This window comes from Peromyscus eremicus, chromosome 22 (genome assembly GCF_949786415.1).
Source record: "Peromyscus eremicus chromosome 22, PerEre_H2_v1, whole genome shotgun sequence".
NCBI lineage: Eukaryota > Metazoa > Chordata > Mammalia > Rodentia > Cricetidae > Peromyscus > Peromyscus eremicus.
In genome coordinates, this window is record NC_081437.1 from 7753025 (window position 1) to 7769874 (window position 16850).

The following is a 16850-nucleotide window of genomic DNA, read 5'->3' on the forward strand; positions in this document are numbered from 1 at the left end:
TCCATCAAACAGTTGGAGGGGCTCTGTATCCATGGCCCTCAACTAACAGGACCCAGAGCACCCATAGGTTAGATCCAGATACCACCCATCCGCCCTCCACATCTACTCTCCATCCAGCAGGGCCAGCGAGCTGCCCCCGCGCTGGGGCCAGCCATTCAAGAGGCAAGGAAATATTATGCAAGAACACAGGAAGTCAGAGGAGACAGGATTCTGGGCAGGCCTGGCAAGGAGTCTGTGTGAACTCCAGCGAGCAAGCGGACTTTGCTCAGCGGGGCTGAAGCCAGCAGAAAGCCTTCCCAGGGCAGCAAAGCAGAGCTGTCCACATCATGTCTCTGGCCAGTGGGTGGCCATCCAGAACTTGATGTACCTGATAGAAGGCAGATAAACTCAAGTCTCAATATTTCCACTTTTTTGGCCCAAGTTCAAGGTGACTCCCCAACACTCTTGCACTGTGACTCACCTCTGTCCTAGAGCGTGATTACCCCCTCACCCAGCACAGCGTGACTTCATTCAATAATTTAAGCCTCTTTCTCTCAAGGCCTCACTGGCTTTCTAGCTCACTTCCCCCTCAGGGAAGTGAGGGCTGATGGACACAGTATTTTCAGGCTGCTGGTGTCAATCAATTCATGTTGTCAGCAGGCCTGAGCACGCCATATATACTCACATACAGGAATCATAGTAGCGATGACCCCTTCCTTTGCAGCAGTTTATATTTTTAAAGCTCTGATCCAAACGGTTGGGAATAGGACAGTTGCCTGACAGATGTGTAAACTGAGGCACAGAGGTAGTGACCCACCACTGTAGAGTGAGGGTGTCAGAGCACCCATTTTCCAATCTAAGTGTTCTCTCTCACCCCAGAAGCCTGGATCATCAGGAGATGGAGACATGGCCCCTCCTGGTCACCCAGATGTCTCCTTTTGGGGACCCTCTTTCATATTACAGTCAGCTTTTTTGGTAGGGTGTTAGTCCTGTTGGACTCACAGAGACGGCCTGAGCCAGGCCCAACAGCAACTCCTGATCAAATGGAATATTTTTTGGAGAGAAAGAGTTATAAGAGATAGAAAGACTTCTTCAGCCCCTGCCCATAACCCTCAACTTCCCTGGAAACAGGAGGCCAGACCACTAGAAATCCCCTTCAGAGCGGAGCTAGAACCCTAGAGAACTATGAGGTTATCTGCTCTGGTTCCCATTTACTGCTTCATTTTGAAGGTGGAGAAATTGAGGCCAGGGATGGGCATCTAGCTGGCTAGTACCCATCTCTTCTCAGAAAACTCACTAAACATAGCACATCTCCTTCCTGGAGAAACTCCATACTTCAATGTGAGTGGGAGGGCCACAGTGGGCATTCATGGGGCTGTGGTGCCACCCCCACCCTGTAGAGACATAGAACCTGCTGTGTAGGGGCAGCACACACCCCACTGCTGCTCCTGGCCTGACGATTTCTAATTGTGGTAAGAACGGCAGTGGCCATTCCCCTGGGACTCTGCTGTGCATTCCCAGACGCTACCAGCACACAATGGCCCCTACTTGTCCGGTGTAAACATTGCCAAATATGACAAACAATAACATCGCCACAACAGAAAATTAAGGTGCCAAGAGAGGCAGCATGGGTCTTTGCAAATAGTCTAGGACTAGGAATCTGTGTGCTGCCAGTTCCTACCATGGTCATTATACTCTTGGGTCTCAATGACCTCATCTACATGCTAAAAGTGACAGTTCTTTAAGTTCACACCAAGAACTTTGGAAAGGGCCAAGTGTGGTAGCATCCGTGTAATCCCAGCACATGGGAAGCCAGCATGGGCTACACAGCAAGACCCCACCTCAGAAAACAAAACAAAATCAACTTTAGGAAAACATTAAACACTAAACAACTGCAACGCTCCAGCAATATCAGAGCAGTTATTTCACTGAGTGAATATTTAAGAAACACCGATGTGCGCAGGCTCTGTCCTTAAACACTGAGGACTGAGGTATGTGTGGAGCCTGCTCCTTCACAGTTTAACCCCGGCAGGGGAGGGCCATGACAGATATAAGCAAATACGTAAATTACAACATGTGGGAAGTGTTCAAAAAAGAAATAGGACAGGGCTAGAGGTCAAGTGAAGGAGGTCAAGAAAGGCTTCCCTGAGGAGGCGATGTTTAAGCTGAGACCTAAGGCTTGAAGTCCGCTGGCCAGTCTCCCGGGTGTGGCTGAAGGAAAGAGCAAGCGCAGAGGTATGTGGTTCAGACATGATACAGATGATGATGGGCCAGAGCTGAGTGACCTGCCAAGTCTCATGGTCAGTGTGTGGCACAGCCAGGCCTCTGCATCCAAACCTTCCTGCTCACTTCTAGCAACTCAGGAGACCAAGGTCTCTTTCAATTACCCATACTCATCTCTGTTTCTAGATTGTCATTGACTCTCTTTGGCATAAAGCAACAAGAAGAACTTGAGTGTCTATGGCACCAGCAGCCCTGGAGTCTACAGATTCGGTGTGCTGCATGGAAGGAACCCTCATCCTTGACAGGAACACTGGCCTGTGACCTCTCCTTTTCTGCAGCTGAGGGGAAACAAACCAGGCATGGAGGGGGTATGATCTGATACTTGCCAGGACTTTCTGCAGTCCCTTGGTATTAATCTGGTTTCCTCACTCTCAGGGTATGGACAAAAATATCACTGAACTCAATGTCATGATTGGCAACAGCCCACAGGCCCCAAAAGTCCAGACAGAGGGACACTCAGGAGCCTGGAGACCAGAGTCTCCATTTTAGACTCTCCCGAGGCTTCCTTCCAACTACAGTCCGTTCACTTTAAGAGGTAATAATATGCCTAATGATTATATTGCAGTGCTTTTTAATTACAATGCCTTGAAGGTTTGTACTTTATACTTTTCAAAGTTCTTTCCATTGAGATAATCTTACAAAGTGAGCTTTTAAGTATACTTTTAAAATGTGTGGTCTTATTAAAACATTAACTGGTTTTAATCCCTTAATGGTATTCAGAAAGACCTGCACATACATCTAGTACTCATGGGAAACACCCAGAGGGGTGAAATCTCCATCCTAGGTCACGCAAAACCAGAGAGCAATACAGAGCAGTCTTTCAGACTCCTAAAGACTCCTGAAAGTGTCTTTGAACTTCCTGGGGAGGCAGGCTTTGCCAGGGACATAAAACAAGAGAAGGTGGCCCCAAGAGCATTTAGAATCTGTTTGGCAAAACAAAAACGAAGAAACACAGAATGCTTGTGGTCATTCGGACGCTATTTGGAGGCCAAGGAATTCAAGTGGGTGAAGCTTGTCACTCCCTAAAATAAACAAGGGCCCTAGAGACCTAACTCAAGGAGAATTAAGGTGAGGTCACCACCCTTGCTGTGATATTTGTACCCATACAAGGAACTGCAGGTGGCTAGAGCCACAAGGCACCTGTTGAGCTAGATGGAATACAGTTTCTAATGTGCTTAAGTGATGGCTGAGGGTTGAAAGATCCATGCTCAGACACCCAGACAACTGCCTGGCTCCTCTAGTCCTCTGGCTCTCCCCACAGCCTCGAGCTAGCTAGAGAACACGGAGACAACACTAGCTTGAGATATATATACCTAGACCCTAGCATTTCACTGACCAAGACCAGACAGAACCCGCTTTAAGTTCCGGAGAAACAAAGATTTTTTTGTTGTTGTTTTTTGTTTTTGTTTTTAAAGGACCTTTTACTTTGGAAAAGAAAATGAACACGGAGACTAGTGAGATGACTTAGTAGTTAAGAGCACGTACTACTCTTGCAGAGCCCCAGTTCCAAGCACCCGTGCCTGGTGGCTTGCAACCACTTGTAATTCCAGCTCCAGGGAATCCAACTCCCTCTTCTGGTCTTTGCAGGTACCTGCATGCATACAAACACTTGTGCACGCACATACATTTTTTTAAACATGAAAAAAAAAAAACACATTTAGAAAATAAACACAGATGAGTAGACATGGAGGCATTCACAGGTTGGTAGATGTCTAGTCACAGGTGAACCTGGCTAAGGCGGCTTCCTTTTTTCCTTCCTGCTGCCTGGAAGGAGCGACGGGAATGGAGTTGCTAGACTCACATAGTGTGGCAAGATCTGAGCACATGCCACTCTATGGTCTTGGGATTTCTTAGGGCTTCCCAGAGGCTTCCAGAGGAACGCCCAAGGTCTCGGTTAGCCTTTGGATAAGGACCAGTCTGTGCTGGGCTGCAAAGCTCCATTGCCTCCTGTCTCTTTCTGGTTCTGGCAAGGTGACTCAGGCTCCCTGGCTCCAGAAGACCCTTCTCTGGGCTCAGGTATGATGCTCATACAGCGGGCACAGTAGAGCAAACCACCGGCTTAACCAACCTGCCAGGACTGAGCAGCGGCTTCTCCATTCTGCAACCAATTACCAACCACAGGGGACAGAAAAGAACTGAGTTGAGACCTACGGTTGTCATTGTGAGGTTACATTTTAAGCTAAATGCATTCAGGAGCTATAGCTTCCCTTGAAGCACCATTGGGCAGGGTAAGCTAATGTAACTAGGATCAGAGCTGCTGGCCTCTGCTGTCCCTGGAGTGGGACCTCATCCGGGGATTTGGGATCTTTGACTGACTCCTGGCCCACAAATGTTCAGCTGTGACCTTAAGTGTTTCTAAATTCCTCCAGGGAAAAGGTTACACCTGCTTGCGGAGAGGAAAGGGCTCCCACTGTCCTACCCAGGTGACTCCGAAAGACGATTCTCTTTTCCCCAACACTTCTGGCACAAGCAGACCCAGAACATCAGAGCTGGGTTTTAGGGAGTGGTGTGGCTATGTAACAGACAAGGAGAAGGTCACAGAGCCACTTGGCCAGAGCACTCTGGGCAGAATGTGAAGAGCTACTAGCAGAGACTGACTTGGCCCTGGCTGTCGAACTCCCTCACGTGGTAGGTTCTGAAGGGATGTCTTATCTTTCTTTAATGAGACAGGGCAAGAAGGGATGGGATGAATGGCCTCACCAAATCCCCCAAGGGGACAAAAGCTGTGCCATCAGAGCGAGAATATGAGGATGCAGGGCACTGCCGTTTTAGGGTCACAGCAAGCCATCCCCCTTCTGGTTCCCATTCTGATCTCTAGCACCTATCACTCCCAAGTAGCTGTGCAAGCAAAAAAGGACCATGTACCTAAACGATAGCCAATTTCGTAAGACCCATGGGTGCTATGCTTCAGGTCACTGTTGTGGAGGACCACCAAGGCTGCCTTTGGTCACTCCTAGGGGCTCATACTCTAGCTAGGCCCCTGGGACAAGGAGAAGGACAGTGCTCTGAACAGCTACTGTCCCCAAAGAGGAAGGGCAAAGATTCCATCCACTGACTTGAGAAGGCCTGTCCCCAAATTGCCCAGGTCCCATCTCTTCTATCACGAGAGCTAGCATTCAGCGCCTGAAGGGCACTTGCCAGCCCTGGCCTGTGTACTTCTGCCTTGCCATCGGCTCCTTCCAAGTCCATCTCCAGAGAAGCAGCCTATGGTCACTGCCTGTGCAAACCCGAATCCTAATCTTCAAGACTGAGGTCTTAATTAACGCTCTTCTCTCAGACTGTTCTGTCCTTTTTAACTTTGCACCACACAGAGCTCTCAGTTCCCATCCATCTTCTGCTTCTGGCTCAATGCTTCGTCTGGACCAGCTTTTTACCCCATAACTAGATGGCAACATCCTAAAGATGCAGCTAGGATACTCACCCATGTCAACTGCCACACAAGTCATTTGAAGAGGCCAGAGCCGGTCAAATGCCTCATTGTGATCTTTCTGTGCAGCACAGTCCCCAGATTAGTAGATAACCTGGAAACACATTGGCTCAGCACAAGGCCACCGTTACCACAAACCTCATCACCTGCAGGTTGATTATCAAATAAAGATGGGTTAAGCTGATTTGAGCCTGTGTTTTTCCATCTCTCTCCACGAAGGTCCCCATATTCCCGAATTCCCTCTACACACAACTACAGATCACCTAAAATGGAGGTAAGAAAGCAAGCTTTAAAATCATTATGCAAATTAAAAAATTCAGACTCAAGACCAAATTGATACAGGGCTCCAGTGTGCTGCTGACTGGAGAAGGCTTTCCAGGGAAGAATCTCTCTGAGAGCTGGTATCTATCTGCACAACTTTCCATCCAGGCAACTGGTTAACTTCTGAGTTAGGCTGGGGAATTCTGCTATTTAGCTGGTATTTGCCTTAGAATATTGTACATCCTTGATGCGAGCCATTGACATATTTCCTGTCCGACTCTCGCATTTGATAGCTAATAATGTTCATCTGGTCTATGCCCACCCCCCATTATTTTCTTTTCTGTTCTTTCTAAGCAAAAACAGGTGAAGGAAAGTTGTGTGGATGGAGATAGCTGAGCCCAAGAAATGGACTTTGTAAGTAACCCAAGAGTCCACAACAAATCAATTCTGTAATTTTTTTTAAAAAATGGAACACGATTTTAGAGAGAAAGGAAAAGGATCGAGGTTTATAGGCCACATCAGAAAATCAGACATCCCTGCTCTTGAGCAATGGGTCATCTTCTTGGAAAGGCAAGAACAAATGAAATGTCATTAGATAACAAGGAAATATAATCGCCTCTTTGGCAAACATAAGCGCAAACGGAGGGGGAAGTGGCAGAGAGGAAATGACTATGGCATTCTATGAAAGGAAGAGAGCTTGGGTTCATGGTAGGAAAAGTATGAGCCATCTGGGCAGAAAGAGAGGAAAGCCAACCAGGAGTGGACTAATGTAAAGAATCAGGCAGGGATGAGTACGACCGCATGCCTTCGTGGCAGAGGAAAGAGGCTTATGACTGGAACTCAGGAGGCATCATGGGCAATAGTGAGTGGAGCAAGCGGAAGACCTGGGGCGGGTCCTTCATTGTCAGCAAAGCCAACTGTCACATAGGTTCCCCTTGGAAAAGACTTTGGGTCAAATTCCGACCTCTTCATTTAGGATCTGGGTATCTAGCGAATCCTTGGAGAACACCCAAGTCTGCATAGAACTCCCTTGCCACAAGGAGAATTTGCTGTGCTCCCAGGACAACAGAGAAGGCCTGAAACAGGGCAGTACTGGCACCATGTAAACTCGTCTTGAGAGCCTAGGAAAAACATGCAAGTGCCAGGGCCTTTCCTAAGTAAATGCATGGGTAACCAATTTCCATAGAATGCCAGATGATTCCAGAGTGGGGCCACAGAGTGTACCAGGATTCCCTCTGGCTCCTTGACCACCACAAAAGACTTCACCAAATGGGTGGGGCACATTGACTGAGCCAAAAAAGCATAGTGCCAGCAATAGAGCCAGAAAGAGAAGCTGAGAAGGGCCTTGGCTTCTATGCCCCACCCACCATTAATTCCCTTAAGTCCTGGGTATAGAATAAAAGAGACTCCTGCTACACGGTGATACGGTTACAATTATAGACGCTCCCTTGTCACCAGTGAAATGTGACCTTAATATTTTCCTTATCTTAATATCTAGGTAAACATTTGTTGGGCAAGTACACAAATAAAGGTTCTAAAGGTGAAATGTGATGTGTCTGGTAACACCACACTGCTCTGAGCCCAGGACAAGAAAGCCTTTTGGCTCTGCATATGATTTTTCTCTCTCCCTTTACCCTAGACACCAAAATTAGCTCCATCGACCTTAGCCAGGGCTGGAGTGAAGGCTGCCATTCTAAAATAGCATCTGAGAACTCTTGGGCACACCAGAGAGAAACCCAAGGGTACAGTGGCTCGCAGAAACTTGCTCAGAAAGCTATTTCACTGGACTGATTGTTTAAAAACTAAATATATAGGAAATGAGAACTATGAGAACTTCTGGAACTTAGGGAATTGCCCGTGTGGCATATTTTATATATCTTGATTTACTCTATTAAGCCCTACTACTTTCATTCAGAAAGCACTGTGGGGCCATAGTTTCATTAAAAAAAAAAATGCAGAGGTTGCATGGTTATAAAAGTATTTATGTAATGGCTACGCTTCAACCCAAAGTTTTACTTTATAAACATGCACAGTCTTATTTCTAGGTTGCTCTACAAACATCACAGAATCTGCTTTTCTCATTCGCCTAGGAGTTGAGAATTGATTTTTAAAACTTTGTTTTGAAAAATGTAAGCTTCTCAGCTCCATGAGGTATAATGCTGTTATTCCCACGTAGAATTCATAAACAAAGCTAAGTGACTCTGTGTGTGTGTGTGTGTGTGTGTGTGTGTGTGTGTGTGTGTGTGTGTATGCTTAAAGGCACTCTTTTCCTGCAGCCATGTATGACGTGTTTTCCAGAACAATCTTTCCCAACACTCCAAAGTGCTTCAGCAACAGGAAGTCGTAAAGGTAGGAAGGAGGCCTGTAAATATTTGCTGTAATTACTCATTAGTAATGAGAGGAGTTAGTGCAGCAGTTTGATTTGCTCCTTTGAGTTCCTGACTAGCCCCCCCACCCCACCCCCCGCACACACACATACACACAGTGATGACAGTCTGGGTGTTTTTAATCACGAGTAAAGTATATATATATATTTGTTAAGAGTAATAGGCCATCAAAAGACAGAACACTACATAGCTAGACACACAGCATGGTGGTTTAAATTATTACCAGTCCCAAATCATATACTGTAGCTGACGTATTTTAAAGGACTTACAAAACATTCTGAACTTTCTCAGATGGACTCTATGTTTCCTCTTATTCTTAGCAAACTACTGACTTCCCACAGTTAGAGGCCAACTAACTATGCACTTCAAACCAACAGGAGACCAAAAGAGGCCATTGAAATTACTTATTTACATATGAGAGTGACAGTGGCCATACCCGGGCATTTGGGGGTAGCCAACAGGGCAGTAAGGCTCAATCTCTAAAACAGTGGTTCTCAACCTTCCTGATGCTGTGCCCCTTTCATACAGTTCCGTAGGTTGTGGTGACCCCCAAGCCATAAAATTATTTTTGTTGTTACTTTATAACTGTAATTTTGCTACTGTTACAAACTGCAATGTAAATATCTATGTCTTCTGATGGTCTTAGGCGACCCTATGAAAAGGTCATTTGACACCACTCCCGGGGGTCGAGACCCACAGGTTGAGAACCCCTGCTCATGAACATCATGGTCAATAGGGCAGCATGGTAGAACCCTGTTTGTATCTACATGGTTAGTTACATTGTCTACCCAGGTGGGAATCACGAGTCTTCTGATCCTTCGCACTTACCTATGACATTTAATTTTTTTTTTTTCAATTGAAAGTTGTTACTAGAAGAGTGACAGTGAGTGAAGAATGCAGTGAGTCACTGGGGGGAGCAGGGGGAAGTTCTAACGGTTCATTTCCATGAATTTGTAGAGTTAAGAAAATGATAGATGGATACACACACACACACACACACACACACACACACACACACACATATTGTTTTTAATTATGGTGGGGGGAGTGTGTGCAGGTGACAGAAGTGACTGTATCTGGGTGTTTAGATCCCCCAGGAGCTGGACTTAAGAGGCAGTTATGAGCACATAGGTGCTGGGAGCCAAAACCAGGTCTTCTGAAAGATCAGTAAGTGCTCTCAAGTGTTGAGCCAGCTCTCTAACATGCATGCATGTGTGTGCACAGGTGCACGTGTGTGCGTGTGCACACACACACACACACACACACACACACTTTAATGTGGTTGTTTTACTTACCAGCAAGCTATTCTTTCTGAAACCTCATTTTGTATGAGAAAGTGTCTGCTTCCTAGGATCTGGTGTACATATTACTTATAGCCTTAAAGAATTTTGTGCTCAGTGGTAGGTGACACTGTATTACAGGAGCCTTGAGGATGTAATGGTGGCCCTTGGAAACAGCCTGAGGCCATAAGCAAAGCAGTATTTATTGAGTGATTAGGAAAAGAAAGGCCACTCAGACGCTCATAATAACATTCTGGTCACTGTCACACTTATCTCTTTGGTTTGGGGGATCTCAAAGGACCCCGACATTTTTCTCAATTGCATGCTTTCAGATCGGTTCTGTGTCTTTCAACTAACAAGACCAATGACATCAAATTGCACACTAACTCTACTTGAAAACTGCAAGTCTTGCTAGCTGCATATATCCACAGATGCCCCCCACCACACACACACCCTGACCCACAACTGCTAATACGGCGGTAGCTTCTCTTTCTGTTGTGATATGTTCTGATGCAATCATGGTTTGTGGCAAGGAAACTCCAAAAGACCTCAAGGTTCTTAGTTACAGGGGCCGGTGGTGCTTACCAGAGATAGGGTTCTATAAAAATACAAAATATGATCACAACAATCATAACCATTCTTTATCCCCCCATCCATTCTTTCCTTCCTGTGCTTGCAATTTCAAAAGATCAAAGAGTCAGAGGAAGTCCTGTTCATCTTGATTTGTAGATGGTTCTTCAGAAGCCACAGAGGAAGAGAGCCTAACAGGTCCCTCTGCACAATGGAGTCCGAAGACTGAGGAGTTATTGAAGTCTTGCCACCAGCAAAGGGTGGGTGGAAAGCTTTGAACTTCTAGGGGCAGTGGAGAACTGTCTCCTGCTCGAGCTGAAGGGGAGAAAATATCTATAAAAAAAAAAAATAAGAAATTCCAAGAGTTCCAGGAATACCCTTTGGATCTTCAGTTCCTGCCTGTGTGTGAGGTTTGATACACAGGATGAGTCACAAGAGAGAAAGTCATTATAATAATTATAAACACAACAACAGAAGAAGTTATCATTTATAGAGTGCTTACCACATTCAGACATGGTATTAAGTGCTTTATAGGCCTCTTAGGCAAGGCCAGGAGGCATGGAACAATTGCTAAAACTGTGGACTCTGGAGACAGTTTGCCAAGCAGAGTCTCAGCTCTACTACACTGCCTAGGACGCTGGGCAGCAGCCTTACTGGAGTTCCCATCGATGAGGTGGGGATAATGACAGGGCTTATCTCACAGGGTTGTTACCAGGATGAAGAAAGCTAATCCACGTAAAGTTCTGAGGCCAGCACTGGCTCAGGGAGGCTCAGAGCTCAGCTTTTTGTCTGTCGTTCCTGCGTATATGGGCTCATTTCTCCTAAGATCACATCCATTTCTAGAGTACGAAAGAATCTCCAAAGATCGGGGAGTAAGAGAAAATGTGAATGTCAGTTTCTTTCCATAAGTACTCCACGGGATAAGGAAAGACACTGGCACGGAAATGTACCTAGGCAGTCTGAAGCCTCCACCAAAAGATCCTAAAACTCAGGGTAGCTCTAGGCTGCTAAACAAGAGAGCCAGGAAGAAGGCCTTGCCTCTTCCTGATCACAGCACCTTCAAAAGGCTGCTAGGAGCTGAGCAAGGGATAGCAGTATAGCTCAGTGGTAGAGAAGGCTTGCCCAGCATGTACAAAGTTCTGGATTCAATCCTCACAGGGAGGGGAGATGGAGTTGTTTTTTTAAAACAAAACAAAACAAAACAAAACAAAACAAAACAAAACAAAACAAAACAAAACAAAACAAAACAAAACATGCACTTAATAGAATTTTAGAGATTGACTACTACACTGGAGGCCAATTTACAAAGTGTAGGGAAAAGAGCCCACTCCCTTTCCAGCCTTCATGGAGTCACAGTCAACTCCATTGCTGTCCTCAATGGAAGCAGAAACCCCTAGTTGTCGCTGTGGAGGCCTACAAGAGTTCTCCCTACATATCCTTCACCCAAAACAAGTGTGCACATGAGTTCAATTCGGTAGCCATTTTGTCTATGGTACCAAAATTCATGATGGAGAACTCCCTTGAAGCCTCCATGTTGTACTTACATTATCCCCACTGGACTATCTCTGGGATCTAGTTTACACTGGTGTCCAGCATCTATCCTTTATTATTTCAGGAACACTGGGAACCAGCTTCCCCACTCACACCAATGCATCTAGACACCAATGTGTGTGGTTACCAAGTGAAATGCCACTCAAGAGCTTCTTTTCTTTAGTTTCAAATATTTGAACCCTACAAAAGAAAAATAATATGGGTGCTGCACCTAAGATTTCTTGGGTGGTTCTCTTACACCCGCCCCCCCAGTACAGACCAAGCAATTGAAAGTACAGAACATATTCCCCATTTCTTAGTTTTCAGCAATTTTTTTTTTAGACTAGGAGTGTTTGCTCTGTGCCCGTTGTTACCTTACTGGTTAATATCGTGTATGAATCATCATGAGAATCGACAACACGAGGCTGGAGTGGGAAATACAGGTAAAGGATAGTTAGGTCCTGGGAGAGAACGGACAGTACTGACTCAGCATCCGGGTAAAAGTTCAGTAGGTATACACTACACAACTTTCCTTAGCTTGGTCAGGACTCAAAACTAAGGAAAGCTCCCTCGGGGTAAAACGAAAAGGGAAACTATTCTATTGATATAGGGCAGAAGTGGGGGAGATTAAAAAAAAAAAAAGCAAATAATGCTGAATAGAAAAGATTTCCTCAAAAGAGGAAAAGCCTAAATGTTGAAAGAATTAATCACAACAAGGACTTTCAAATGCATTGGTCTGAAGTCCAGGACACACACACACACACACACACACACACACACACACACACACCACACGCAGGCAGAGAGGCAGTGACAGAGAAACTGATTTACAATGTAAATAAAGTAGACTGTTTTCATCTCCTGACTTTCATCCTGGAGAAAACGCCTAATCTCACCATACAACAATCTGGTAGCTCTGGAATGTTCTCTACTTCACAAAGCAACTAGCTACATCCAGGAACGGAGGAGGGTCCTTGCATTGGTTTTGCTCAATGAGGTCTACCAGAGCAGTAGTTTTGTTTTTGTTTTTTGTTTGTTTGGGTTTTTTTGTTTTGTTTTGTTTTGTTTTGTTTTGTTTTGTTTTCCTTTCTACTTGAAACAAAGGAAAGCTACTCAAGCAACGGATTTACACTTCCCTAAGTTTGGAGACACAGAGAGCAGTGCCGACTGACTGGTTGGCATCATTTCTGCCATGGCTGGAAGGCTCTTGCGATTATCTAGGAAAGTAAATCTCCCATTTTGGAGGTTCAGAGGTCTGGTGGTAGTGGTGGTGACCTGCACTAAGTCTTTGGAAACCCCCAGTGGCTAGAAGCATGTCAGGGCTGGGGGCTCTGCTGGCCGAAACTGACTGACTGTAAGGAGCTAACATTCTGCTTCTTATCAGCACTAATCTTCCTGGTGAGGAGAGGAGCCATTTCCCTTCCCCTGGGCCTTATCCAGAAAGAGAAAATATTTTTATGGCTTCCATGCGTGTTTATAAAATAATCTTAAAAGTCCCCACAATAAAACAAAAAGCAAACAACAAAAACAAACCCGAAGTGATGACACTTTCTAAAAACTGTGAAAGCTGTATGAAGTACAGTTTAAGTGCCCAGACGGATAGTGTTCCACACAAGTCTCTAGCATTCTATAGGTCTGGTAATTCAATGAAAAATGCTGACAAGTGCTGAAGGAACTCTGATTAGAAAATAAGCTTCCACTTGAGAAAGCCATCCAGCACTGTCGCCTTGACTTGGAAAACTGATAGACGTTGGTTTCATTTTCCCACCAGCATGAGAAGCAAGCCGCAGTTTGGAACTGTTTCCAAGTCCTTGTGCACCCTTGCCCTGGCATCAAGCCCCAGAAGAGCACGCCTGAAAGGTACTTGGAGCAGAGTCTGGCTTAGGGCCTGGACTCGGATTCCTGACCATCCAAAGACCTCACTTGCATTTATCTTAATTTCTCTGCTCTGCAAATTTCCACTTGAGACCATCCACACTTGGCTCTTCCTAGAATCAGGAACCTTGGCAGATGGATGAGACCTCTGCTTCATCTAAACTCAAGATTGTTGAGCATGGTTCCCCCTAAAGCCTGTTAGCCAACCAACAATTAAAAGGCCGGCTCTTAATTATTATGGATTAATACATCCACCCACACAGGGATGTTTGGGAATAAAACAATCCTTCTGGCTTCTTGAGGGGCTGTTTCTAGAATGAAAAAATACAAATGTTCAATTATGTTCTGGAGAAGAAGCAGCTCTTAAACCAATAAAAGTACAAATCTTTCAGAACCACTAGTGGATGGAATCACTAATCCAGAAGCCCTGCAGCTCACATCAATTTCGTGAGGTGTTCTGGGAAGCTTGGGGCAGCCACTTAAGAGATACCAGCTTTCAATGCCCCGCTTCACAATTTTTAACTACATCTTAATGCTCCAAGAAAACACCCAACACAACCCAAGTCTCAAAACTATTAGCCTAACAGACCTTGGGCGGTGAGGGAATTCCACAAGGCTGGTCCTGCCTTTCCTTAACACACACACAAAATCCCTGCTGGGCTACCACTAGGGCGCTGCACCACCCGCAGCTGGCCTCCTCAGGAGGTTCGCAGGCCAGGAGGTGTTTCACTGGTTCTTAAAGCGGCCGCTGTCATCGATAGTTTGTGGTATCATTACACAACTTCTTCCCGCTCCTACTGCGGCTCCCATACTCTGACAGCCCTCTCCTAAGGAGGCTCTGTAAACTGGCTATGGAATCGCTTTCCCCTCTCTTCCCTGTTTCTCCCAACGATTGGTAGACCTAAGAGCAAGATGACACTTCACACTGATTGCCATCAGGCCTCATCTCTGTAAATGCGACAGTCACCCATAGGCACCGCAGTAAGAAAACGCTGTACGTTCCCCTGGCGGCCCTGGGCTGTCTAACTTCGCGGTTTTGATTGTTTATAATTGCATTCTGTTTGGCTTTACAGCTCGAATCTTTCCCCTTGCTTCTCTACCTTCAAAGGACACAGCACCCCAGAGCTGTTTGGTGGGTGACAATAGGGAATCTAGAACCGGACTCAATACCTTCCCCACCCCTAGAGATCCGCCAGCTCAGGGCGCGGGCGCCCGGCCAGGACGGGTGCGATTCGCTCGTGTTTATCAAATCCTTATCGGTGCCCTGAGGTGGGAGCCGTCGCTTTCGACCAGAGGATACACTGTTCCTGGCTCGGGTCCCTAAGTGGAAGTCCAAACAAAAGCCAGTCTGCTCTGGGGCTGAGTCCTCAACGCAGTCCTTTCCAGCCTGACTGCTCATCTCCCGCGGCTCGCGCCACTCTGCCGTCCCGCGTTCGATTCCGGCCACCCTAGCTAAGTCGCAGCGGAGCGGAGCGCAGTGCTGGACGCTCTAGCCCAAGGCTCGCACCGATCGAAACAGGAGCAGAGGGCCAGGCGACCAGCCACAAACTTTTGTAGGAGGCGAGGGTGTACCCAGGTCTGCGAGGCCGCTTGGTGCGCTCCCACCCAGGCTCTGAGAGAGCCCAGTGCCGCCAGATCCAGCGGCGCAGATTGAAGGAGGCTCCAGGGCAGCGCGAGCTGGCCGGAGTTGCCTCTCACCCAGTGCCCACAGGTTCGCGAGGGCAGGCCTTCGTGGCTGCCCTTCTCTGTCTTCTTAAGAGTCAGACACTCGGAAAGGCCCGGTGTCGTCGTCGTCCTCTCCCTGCACACTAAGACACCTGCCCCCGCAGGGCAATCCAGGTCACTACCCACTCTCTGGCTGAGTCGCGGTGCAGGGCGAGGGAAGGGGGGGTTCTACAAACTTGAGTGCGGTCCGGAGCAGGACACTTGGCCATGTTCCGGCTCCTCGGGCCAGGGCGCGCCCCCGAGTTGCGCTTTGCCCTCCGTCCCATGCTAGTTTGGGGCGCAGAGCTCGCCTGGGAGCGCTCTCGGAAGGACCTTGGAGGGGCGTAGGAAAAGAAAGGCGTGTCTGCTGCTCCAGCAGGTAAAGCCTGAGAAAGTCGAGGGCATCAGCCCAAGAAACATTTCAAACCCCTGGCTGGGGAAGCCTGGTGCTCTGGGCACCACAGGCTTTGGAAGGCGCCACGGAAGCACCCCTGACCTCCAGGGCCATCTCTCTGGGTCTCAAGGTCTCGGAACTATGGGGTTCGCGACTCGATTGCGAAGCCGCAACTCCGCGTCCCTAAAGCCCGCACCTGCTCGCTCACTCAACCCCCCTACTCCTCCCCAAGAGCGGTCCTCCGGCCTCCGAGACCTCTCGCACCCCTCCAGCAACTGCCCGGGGTCGCGCTCGCCTCGCGCAGTTCCGCCACTGCCCGGGACCGAGTCGGTCGCCGGCTCGGACGCCCGCTTACCTTTTCTTCTCCTTGTCAGCTGTCATTGTCGCCGCGTCCCTCCGAGACCCGGAGCACCTGGGTTCTTTAGGGCGGCAGCGGTAGGGGCTGCAGCCGCTGCCTTCTGCTGCGGCCCTCGGCGGCTCTCTGTCGCCCCGGCAGGTGTGAGAGGTCTTTAGTGCTCGCAGGTCCGAGTGTCCCCGCACAATCAGGTGGAAGTTTGCGGACGGCTGGCTAGGTGCGGAGGAGGAGGAGGAGGGAGGAGAGGGGTGACGGGGAGGAACCTGCAGGAGGGGGCGGGGCCGGGGAAAAGGAATGGGAGGAGGTGGTAAGACGCCAAAAGGAGAGAGCCGCGACAAGGGACCAGAAGTTCCGTTTATCCCCGAAGCAGAGTCAGTTGTCTGGGATTGCACGAAACAAAACCAACCAAAAAACAAACAAACGAAAATAGTGGCTCGACCAGCGCCAGGTGGAAGGAATCCGGGGCCAGGCGAGCGCGGCCGCTGAGATGACCATACAGTCTCAGGACACTGCCGAGGATTGTACGGCCGCCTCAGGAGAGCTGGAGCGGAACGCTGGGGACTCCGAAGCTGTGCACCGGCCGCTCTCGAATGTCCGGCTCCCTCAGCTGCCAGCCCACTTTAAAAACTCGGACGGCCCGCCCGCGGGAGGGCGCGAGGGGCGCGGGAGTCCCACAGTGGGCCGGGGGCGGGCCGGGGGCGGGGACGGGGCGGGGCGACAGACAAGCTCCGCCCCCGCCCGCTAGCTGCCTGTCTGGGCTTCCCACCGCGTCCCGGCCAATGGGGAGGCGCGGCCACAGGCTCTG

The 16850-nt window shown here is 48.0% G+C and overlaps 1 protein-coding gene across 1 annotated transcript in view; it reads right to left on the reverse strand.

Moving 5' to 3' along the window:
• The window catches only part of Epas1 (endothelial PAS domain protein 1), an 83271-nt gene extending 66627 nt beyond the window's left edge, over nucleotides 1-16644 (reverse strand). The window contains exon 1 of the mRNA XM_059248373.1: nucleotides 16046-16644. Within this exon, the coding sequence (XP_059104356.1) occupies nucleotides 16046-16071 (26 nt within the window). The 5' untranslated portion in view covers nucleotides 16072-16644. The remainder of the gene's footprint in view (nucleotides 1-16045) is intronic.
• Between the last annotated feature and the right edge of the window lie 206 nt (nucleotides 16645-16850).